Raw genomic sequence first — 10,728 nt, forward strand, 5'->3', positions numbered from 1 at the left:
ATTTTTAATGAAAGTATAAACAAAAGTAAAGTTGATCAAGGGCTATGCTCCAAAATGTAAATTTCAATCAAATCAAATTTAAAGGGCTACATCGATGTGTGAAACGTACGGGTGAAAATCGAGGAGCTTCTCTATTGTTTATGCATTGACGTATCATTTAAACATTTAAACACTAACGTTTTAAAATTATTGATACACTGTGGCGATTATAAAAATCCTCCATTAATATCAGAATTGGCACTTTTTTTAATTAAAAAAAATTCAAATAAATTGGATTTTTTTGGATTAATTGAATTAATTGATTTTTACTATACAATTAATAGCTATTTTCCTGTATAATTAACAGATATTTTACTTTTGAAAGTTAGCTTATCTTGAAATAATTAAATATTTATTACATTTAATTACTATTTAATGTTTTATTTACCGAGTTATATATTTTAAGGTTTAAGAAACTATTTTTGGCTATTTGTTATTCCTCCATTGAAATATATTTTGTGATTTAAATCAATCACTTAAATCAGCCAACACTGCTTAAAATGGCTTAAAGCGCATTATGCTTATAGACTTTGTTTCACCCCAAATGTGGATGATGAAATTTTATACAAACCATGAATATTATGGCTGATTATAAGTAGGCAGTACATTGTAACGATTTTCTTTGCACCTAGATGCAGCAAGAAAAGTACCATTGCATCTTTTAGTATTTTCTAAATGACCTGCTATACAATGTCGATTTTCAGTATAAAGTTAAGGTGACCGACAGATATTTTTCAAAATATACCAATATTGTAATGACATTTTAAAATATGGTTATAACACTGCATACAACTTTTTGTTTTTCAAAAAATCAGCGATTTATTAGTTAAGCAGCGTTCAGACTATGTGAAAATATTACGTTAGCATCGGTCGTGTCGTTTCGGTTATGTTGGTCGCGTCGGTTCGTTCATTTCACCGTTCAGAAAGGAACCAACCTTGCACGGAGATTAACATAAAAAGTGATTGTTCATCCAATCAGAGCTCAGTAATAACGGCGGAAAAATTGAAATAATTTTTATCCACCTCTGATTGGTTATAGTATTTCGATGGTTTTAAAGGTCGCCACTACCTAGAGTCAGCGCTGATGAGGCATAAGGCTATATGCCTGCTATGAACTTTTTGAGCGGAACGAAATGAAAAAATGTAAAGGACACGCGCGAAAATTTAAAGTCTCTGTTGATAAGTCTGAACGGTGTAAGAAATCGAAAGAACCGACACGATCGACGCAAACGTAATATTTTCACATAGTCTGAACGCAGATTAAGGTTTCTCGTATCTGTTCAAACCTTCGACCCTTCAAACTTAAAAGGCAGAAAACACTCTGTCCGATTATTGTATCAACATGGGATAAATTTACCTAAAATCACAATATACAATCACTCCTAGGTGAGAGGGAATGGCGTAAGTGGTTCATATGAGGAAACTGTTATTAAGTGTAAAATGTCTCTAGCCATTACACTCAAAAGAACTTTTTCATTATTTTTTTTTAAACACCATATTAAATATTTTATTGGACAAATAGTGAAGTGATTACAAGAAATTTAAAGTCCTCGAGGGAGGCCCCGGGAAAGAACGTGTTCAGCACCGAAGCCGCGTTTCCGCGTTGAATGGCGATAGCAATCCGTTGCTTGAGGTACTCGACGGAACGGATCTCGCCACTTGCTAAGCGAAGCCGGCGACCAATGGAATGTACCAGGGCTAAGCCGTCGCGGCCAAACGCACCGAGAGTTTCCACGGCAACGGGCTTAAAAATGTAGCGATGCTCGAATAAAAAATTATTGCGTCAACAGCAACCAAATTTGGTTAACGAGATAAGTACTAAGCGAATTTAACAACCGACACTTTTTGTAAATAATTCCATCCAAAACTCGTAAATGTCATCCCACCACCTGCTTCGACGTGAAACGACGTAAGAATTACCGTAGCCCCCCACCTCCCGCGTCCGATTCAGTTACCATTGAATAATCAATCCAAGGAAAGGTTGAAATGTCTATAACAATGCAACGCTTTTTTCAGTCAAGTACCCTTACTTCGTTCCGTGATCAACATCCGTCTTTCTAATTGCGTATTTCCATCCGTTTCGCCAATAAGGTGTTATTTCCTACGGCGGATTATTTTATATTAAATCTAAGTGGTTTGATTGACGCGTGGGCAAATAACTGCTACGTCCCCGATTCAAAGACAGGAAGGAAATGCATTTTCTCTATATATACTCGGTGAAGCACTAAAAACGAGAAAAGCCATTTCTTACGTAAACTATAACGACGTTCAAATGAAATTCAACAGAAAAGCAGATATGAGAGCTTCAATTAAAGCAACTCTTCTTTTAGGTATGTACAATAGTAATTTTATTCACGAATCGTGAGGTTGGACATTTCTTGATTTTGCATACGGGATTAACAATCGAATTTTTACCATCTGAGACTGATTCGAAGAATTTAAAATTAATGGTGACGTTATAAGTTACTTTTACATTTCAGATTTTTATGTTTTATAATAGTCGGCTTTGTTACGGATTTCAATGTTTTAAAGAATTATTACTTTTGGATTTTGAGGTTTTATAATAGTACAGCTATGTTTAGGATATCGATGTTTTAAATTAAGATTACTTTCAGAATAGGGAATTAATAACATGGTTTCTTCTCGTTTTTATTTCAATTTAAAGTCAGTTTGAAAATTTTACAACAAAATTTTATTTTAATCCTATCGAGTTCCAAAATTTTATTTGGAAAGCTTTGTTAAGCCGATTTTGTACAATAAATTAAAATTATTAACAATACAGCTTGGAAAATTAGAACTTCACGTACGTGGAAGGTTTGAGCGGATCTAAAGCTTTTTTAAACATATTACTAGAAGAATATCATATATTATAAGCCCCTTCTTTAGAAGAATGACGAACTATAAAATAAGCCTATAGTTCAGATTATTTTCAACCAAGAATTAAGGTTAAACAATTTTTTTTAAATGGTCTTATCCAAATTTCCAAGATAGACAAATAAAATATCTAGCCAGTTAAAACAATTTAATGGAAATTACACATTGACATTTTCAGTTCTGTAAACCTTGAAGCTCTTTTTCAACTTTTTTCTTTTAAATTGTTTTAAAGTTTATTTTAACTCACGAATAACCTTAATTTTAATATTTATAATTCAACCCTCAGAAAGGACAATGATTTTTGAGTCCTTCCGATAAAAAGGAATTTTAACCTATCGTTTAGCGTAATCTTGAATTGTGACATTACGTATGGATTAGCTCTGAATCCTTTCGCCTCTGCTCTACTACAACCACTTTTCGAACTACGGGGTCCAACATTGGTGAAAATTCCAGGAATAACTAATAAAATCCTTTTGTTAAAAATCCTAGTATTTCTTATTTTTATTAAACATCCTTGGACTAAGGACTTTCTTAATTTAAAATACATGATTTAATAAATCCAAAATCTCGTACGCCAAAAAAGGCGAGGGTCCGAATAGTATTTGACCAAATTTATATTTGATTTTATTCATAATTTTTTATCTACATTTCTAAAGTTTTCATCGTGGGAATTCAACAAGTACGAGCGCAGCGTTTGTACGTTGCACCCACGGACACCCCCGAGGTCATCAGTGCATTCTGTAAGGAATTAACTCAAGACGATTTGGCAGTGGGAAATTTGGTAAGAAACTTCTCACTTTTGCAATCTTTCAGTAACGCCAAATATATGTTTAGGGTAACAGATAATATGATGATGCAACCATGGATAGTAGAATTTAGAGGATCGGTAAAAAGCCTGGTTTTTAGCGCCTGTAAACCAATCACACTAAGGGAGTCGTCCAAGGTTATTTGAAAAAAAAAAAAAAAAAAAAAACAAGTATCGCTAAGAGTGAACGATATTGTTCGAAAAAAGAAAAAAGATAAACACAAACTACATTTTTACGCCAAAAGGTATATTTTCACGTTTTTATAGATTAAATATTATATACTAAATATCAGTTGATAGTTTTTATTGATTTAAAAATCCAAAATGAAAAATTACTGAAATATAAAGCGCAAAATATTACGTAACAATATCAACCGCATTAGATTGCCATTTTTAAATTTGAAGATCACGTGGTACAAACGCCCTTGCAAGACTCCCTCGGAGTCTCTCGAGCTGATTGATACGCGGGGAGAAATAAAATGCACTGTGGCAGAGTATCGAAAACCTGTCCTCTTAGTTTACTGTCCATGATGCAACTATAGTCTTTGTTTTCAAAATATTTAGAGAGTTTCAGCAACCCATTTCTATAGGCGTAAACGCGAACGACTACGCCCGATCCGATTTTATTTGACCTTGAGAACAAAAGGAACGCAGGAATCCCGCATTTGAAAAAGCAGATGACAAGTGAAAATAAGAACAAAGGATATTTTTCTTAACTAGTTTGGTCGTACAGCAAACAAAATGTTGTGTAACATTTTCCTAAATTAAGTTTTATTGGGTGCATATGACACGGTTACCTTCACACCAGTTTTTCAAAGTTAGAAAGATGGTATTGGTGCATGTCACAACGTTGCCTTATCAGTATAATATTTGAAACATAGATGGCGCCGTACTTATTTCAGTTCACTAGACGTCATAATTTTTACGATTTTTGCTTGAAGACATTTTTACTCAAACGTCGGGAAGTAACGTAGAGGTGCGTTGATTTTACTAGGGCGTCACAAAACCCCAACGGGTATTTTTGACAAAAACCTGAGCGGAACGAGCTAGCGACAATATAAATAATTCAAATATTGAACACACATTTAAAGAAATTAATGTAATAGTTCTTTTTTTTTAAAGCTAGCCCGGTCTTACTATTAACTTTCAAAAGTCGTTCTACGTTAAATCCGGGATCGAAAATTATGCCGTCCAATGTTTATACGCGCGAAACGGCAACGTATGCCATGCCACGAGCGAATTCGTTGGGTCCGAGATCAGCAACTGCTTGCTCAAGTGTTAAGCCCTGGGAACGATGAATGCTGATTGCGTAAACAAGTTGCACTGCGAATTGCTTACGAGTACAAGTGGCCGCCCCTTTTTTACACGAAACGGTGACTGGTGGGATCGGTATCAGATTGTTGTATAACGACGGACCTGAGTATGTTGGAAAATTAACAAGCACACAAAGTGGCAACTCGTTTAAATACTCGCGAGTACTGGTGGAAATATAGATAATGTCAATGACTTTGCCTATAGTACCATTGCCAGTTTCAATATCTCTCCATAAAAAAAACCCTCGAAGGGATTCCCCTCATCAATTACTGTTTCCCAGATTTTGTGAAATTTCTGCGAATTATCAGAGCCCCCATCCCCCTCCACTTCTCTACAAAATGTTCCCGTACAACTCGCTCCTATCCCCGCCGAGCGCCCCCTCTACCCTCTCGCTCTCTCTCTCTCTCTCTCTCTCTCTCACAACCCGTGGCTCATACCATTCCTCTTTCTCTTGCGCCCCCCCCCACTCCTTTGAAACTTACTAACGGACGGACGAACGAACGGACAAAACTTTCCCATTGAACTCACTGCTAAGAGAGCTACGCTCGCTTCGCTCAATAAAATAAAAAGTGGTCTTGTCCAATTTTTTAAGATGTTGCTCTTACGTCACAAATCACAGTAACGCTCAGTGAATTATCCGAAAAATTATTTTCCTTGAGACCGTTGCTAAACGTGACGTAGAATCTTGTTGAACGCTTTTTAAGCTTGTTATAAATTTTGTTGAATATCGTCTGCTGTAGAGGTCGGGGACGGTTAATCATTATCCATGATTAAGTTGATTTTTTTCGGGAAAAAAATGTAAACAAAGAAATCTACCGGTTAATATTTCGGAAAATGTTTAAAAAACATGTATTATTCGTAAAATTTCACCTTTTTATCGAAAAAAACGTCGTTTTTCCGTTTAATTTTACAAATTTATCAAAAAATTAATCGGATAATACAGAAATATAAATTACTTGATCAAAAGGTTTTACGAATAATTTTGAGAGCTTTGTCTATTGAATAAAAGTTAACCATCCCCGACCTCTAGTCTGCTGTGGCGTCTGCAGCTAGCCTTCCTCCGTGCTGCGATGTCACGTGACCGTTGAGCAACGAAAAAATACCTGTTAAGAAAGCAATGACTTCGTTGCTCAACGGACGGGAAACGTGACGTCAAGACCTGAAGCGCGAAAAACGAGCAGTACAATCCGGACTCAACGTTTACTCAACATAAGTATATTCTTCGCACGAACGATTGACACACGCGCTAGAAAATCCTATATTATCTCGCGACTGTAGCGCACTCTCGTAGACATGTAAAAGTAAGAGACTATGACGTCAGAGCCACATTAAAACAAGACGAAATATATTTCAAAATGGCGTACTTTTTAGCCTTCCGAACATTATCTGGTCTATTTACAGAGTCCGGGAAATGCTTGCAAGATTACCTGTCTGAGCGGTACAAGGCAAACCACGACCAACCAACCAGATGGGGAATACTGCGCGGGTACCAGCGCTGCTCCCACCTCGGTAAGAATCAAATCTACGAGATATTATCACTGGCTTCTAATCAAATAGCCTTGCCAGTTAACATAGAGCCACGGTAGAAGCATATAAACTGCGGGATTTTCGTCTGCTAAGCGGACGATTTGTTATTACAAAACATTGTACACCTGTTTAGCAGAAGAAAAGGTTAGACGGTCTAGATATTAAAGAGAGTATAAAGTAGGATGTTCAAAGGTGAAACAATCAATCAGTCAGTGTCAATACTGTCCTACTGTACGGAGTGCGTTTTACAGGAGCTGTGAAATGGGGAATAGAAATTAAGTCACTGCCTTCAATTTTCATTTTACATACACTTTATACTCCCTTACTCCCTTTAAATTGAATGATCTATCTACTTGTAATAACTTGTGGCCGAAAGCAGCCAGCCAATAGAATGATTTTCCCTAAGATGGTTTTGGAAATCGTGTTACGTCACAGCCTTAACTTAAATGGCAGTTTTTTTTAAATTCCATTGAATGAACTTTACATGTCACGTTTCTCTAATATCCAATTTAACTGAAGGTGCACATTTCAGTTTTGTTACAAAGGTAAATGTGTAAGAAGACTCGGTGACGCTACATCGGACCAAGGAAAGATCTGCGATTCCATGGGACTGAAATGGCCTATTGCGGTAAGACCATTTCTAACTAAACACCATTTCTCAATCACGAAATATTACCACCCAAATTGAAAGAGCGTGCGTTAAAACCTTAACTGAGGAGCTAAAGATAATAAACTTGATATCAATCGCTTATTATATTAAACACGTGTTCATTATTTGAGTGGAAATCTTTCCAAGATCGGAGCTTCTTTCAAACAACGAAACCCGCAATCTAGATTCGGGTCCAATAGTTGGTTTGTCCAAAGTGTAATCTCGTTATTGTAAGACGTGAGACAGCACTAACTCATTCAATCTAAATGCAGAAGCCAAATCAACCGTGCTCTATCCTCTGCATACCGGAAACTCGTAGCACGGGCACAATTCAAGAGGCGCCGAACAAACTAGGAGCCGCCTGTGTACAAGGGGTAAGACATCAGCCCTAACAGTGGCTCATCAAGATAAGAGTACTTCACAAATGAACGGCGTCATCTTGGAATATTTAAAATTCGGAAATAAACGGTTGGCGAATTATAAGTCAAGACTTGTGGCTATAACCTTCTAGTTTCGTTTCTGTCCCGTTAATGTGCTAAAATTTAACGGTCACTTATAAAATGCTTAAAGCGCCAAAAATCGATATACGTGAGGGAGAACTCGGAACTTGAAGTTATACCCATTTTTTTAAGTTTATTTTGGTAAGATTCAGACAGAAATCTAAAGTATTTATAAATAACAAAACTTTCAGGAATCCCAAATTTTTCCATTTTCCAACTATTTCTAAATAAATAAATGAAAAATACTGTCACGAGTAGAGCTCGGGATTTTGATAAGAAATATTCGTTTTATTTGTTTGTATCCATAACCAAAAATTATCTGAATTAAATCCTATTTTTTACATATTAAATCATTTTATAACCGCGAATATTATCCATAAATAAACAGTTTTAATTTTTATGAATAATCGAAAATTTGGCGGTTAATTATCTGTTCCGCCGAGCTCTAGTCCCGAGAATAATAAATATAAAATGATTACTTTTGTAACTACTAATTATGTGTGATAAAAATTACATTATATAAAAATTATATTATATAAAAATAAAAATAAAATAATATGAATTAAATATAATTAAAATATTTTTAACCACAAATATTTAACGTAATTATAAAAATATGATATTTATAATAATTAATTAATATAAAATACTTAGATGTAATTTTCTTATTCCTTTCAAGATATGGCGCTCTAGAACTAGAATCAAGTTTAAACCTGAAATGGGATAAACCGTATTTCCCGGTTTTACTCTCTTGTAAATTATTTTTTGAGAGCGTTAAAGTCGCATTGACACTGTAGTTTCGCTATTGTACGAAAGGCAGAGCCTCAGTTAAGGGTTGAATTTTATTTAAATTTATCTTCACGGGGGTTAAGTTTTATTAAAATTTTAGCTTCACGGTAATTTCAAGATATGGTGCTTTTGAGCTCTAAAATTGAACAGACACAATCCCGGATAATCCAATAGGCCGAATAGGCCTGGGCCTAGGGCACCAAGCCTACAAGGGGCACCAGGAGATTTCGAAAAAAATAAAAGTACAAAACTTTTATCATTTACTTTTCACAATTTTTTTTCCGTAGTAATTTTAGTAAATGCGTCTACATTTTTCGATGCAGTGTTAAGCAATCATTTATTAACGTCACTAAAATATCAGCAAAGTCTACAATAAAATTGTATTTTCCATTCATTTGTCAATTATAAATTGCAGGAGCGCCTAGCTCGCCACTGAAAGGGGGCACCAAAATTAGCTTGGGTCTAGGGCCCCACAAGGTCTTAATCCGGCCGTGAACAGACATAAAGCATCTGAGTATATTGCAGTTGAATACTCTAGCTTATGAGCTCCTGCCGATTATTACGAGTGGATCTTTAAAACTTGCTCGTTTTTTAAACTCTTTTCCAGAGCACAAGAGGACAATGCATCGGAGCTAAGTGCGTTAGAAGTCGTTAACGACAATGAAAAGGTTTCCATCGTTTCTTGTAACATTGAAAAGTATAATTGAATAAATACAAGCTTGCAAAAAATCTGTATTGGAGTTGATTTATATAACATTATTTGTACACTCTCACGTGGACATACGTCCATCCCATTCCAATCGGAATGGAAGACATGCCAGATAAGGAGCGCCCAAATCCTTCATCTGGAGAAAGTATAATGCTTTTAGACAGATATAGTTTTGAACAAAATAAGTTATACATGGTCTACATCAGAGAAGGGTCTGGCTGAACGTAGTAATGGTTTTCATAACTCATTGTTCAAAAATGATTCGCATCCCGAGAAACTAGCAATTTGTATAGTTTCACCTATTACTAACCTTAAAGGGCCGTAGCTTAGGTCCTTGCTGTCCACCCACAAAACACGAATGATCATAGATACCATTTTCTTCCGGAATTGTTTCCGGCCCGTTATGTAAGCCAATGAACTTAAGCTTTAACTTTACCATCGATTCGCGAATATCTTAGACCCGGAAAAAGAAACAAAATGACGTCATCCGCCGCCATTTGGAACCACCTCCAAAATAAGTCACTTCTACATTCTTCTACAAAGTAGATGTAGCTAAATACGTTGGCCGTGGACCATTTGGGTGCTCTCTAAAATCTATAAAAAAAAACCTCCAAATCATTTGGAAAATAATTCTTCGAATTTTTCTTCAATTTGATTTGTTTTTATTTTCGGAAAAAGGACTTCATTTTGGTAAATATTACTCCTCCAAAAGACGACAGTTCCGCAGCGCAACCTTGACCCGAAACTGACGAGTGCACTGACTCTAAGCCGTCATAATGGAGGTTGTAGGATCTGCCCTAAATTTCGTATAGTGGAAATATTTGAAAAAAGGTCTAAGCTGAAGGCTTACCTCTAAACTAAATCGGCGTTGCTGTATTTGGCGCCCGCGGGGAAATCCAATTCGTCGGTCATGTTCGGATAGGGCTTCTAACGATTATCTGAATAAGCAAACTGATGACTATATCTCATATCAGATATATTTCCGATAAATAACCAGATTTATCTGTCTACCTGTACCGTTTTTTATCTGACCTGCGGCTATCGGGTTTTTTTATTTGGTTTCGGTAACCGATGAGACCACAGATATAGTAAGACGTTTTTTTCTCAGATAAGCGCGTAGATATCAGTCTTCATGTTGTCTACCTTTAGACATCTAATTAATGTTTTTTATCCTTTAAAATTTTTGTATGGCAACAAAAAATTGGCCTAGTTCCACCAAGCCAATATAAAGATAAACTAAAATAGTATATCCGCAGTTATCGCGGAAAAAAAAATACAATTAAAAAAGCAGATCAACCCGTGAAAATCATTTAGGTTTGTCATTCAAGCGCAAATCGTATCCGCGTCCTGCCATTAAAGTAATAAAATATGTTATCCGCTAAAGGTATCGGATTAAAAATAATCCAGTTAATCTTGGAAAGTAACAGATAACAGATCACCGTTAGAAGCCCTATGTTCGGAGAATCTATCTTGTAGCAGAAGAACGTACAAGATGACGTCATGTCTTGAGTAGACGCAAAAG

The 10,728-nt window shown here is 35.8% G+C and overlaps 1 protein-coding gene across 1 annotated transcript; it reads left to right on the plus strand.

The window, feature by feature from the left end:
- The first annotated feature begins 2,176 nt into the window (after positions 1-2,176).
- LOC149962012 (uncharacterized) lies at positions 2,177-9,228 on the plus strand. Its single transcript, XM_090174095.1, has 6 exons — positions 2,177-2,369; positions 3,570-3,694; positions 6,434-6,541; positions 7,092-7,187; positions 7,481-7,582; positions 9,105-9,228. Exons 1-6 carry the CDS (start codon positions 2,312-2,314, stop codon positions 9,150-9,152), a joined length of 537 nt encoding a protein of 178 aa, XP_090030221.1. The 5' UTR covers positions 2,177-2,311; the 3' UTR covers positions 9,153-9,228.
- The last annotated feature ends 1,500 nt before the right edge of the window (positions 9,229-10,728 follow it).

This window comes from Leiobunum rupestre, chromosome 1 (assembly GCF_980474605.1).
Source record: "Leiobunum rupestre chromosome 1, qqLeiRupe1.1.hap1, whole genome shotgun sequence".
In the NCBI taxonomy this organism is placed as follows: domain Eukaryota; kingdom Metazoa; phylum Arthropoda; class Arachnida; order Opiliones; family Sclerosomatidae; genus Leiobunum; species Leiobunum rupestre.

Coding starts and splice junctions, on each gene's coding strand:
- LOC149962012 (XM_090174095.1), top strand. CDS start 2,312: ATGAAATTCAACAGAAAAGCAGATATGAGAGCTTCAATTAAAGCAACT. Junction 3,695..6,433: donor ATTTGGCAGTGGGAAATTTG/GTAAGAAACTTC, acceptor GTCTATTTACAG/AGTCCGGGAAATGCTTGCAA. Junction 7,583..9,104: donor GAGCCGCCTGTGTACAAGGG/GTAAGACATCAG, acceptor ACTCTTTTCCAG/AGCACAAGAGGACAATGCAT.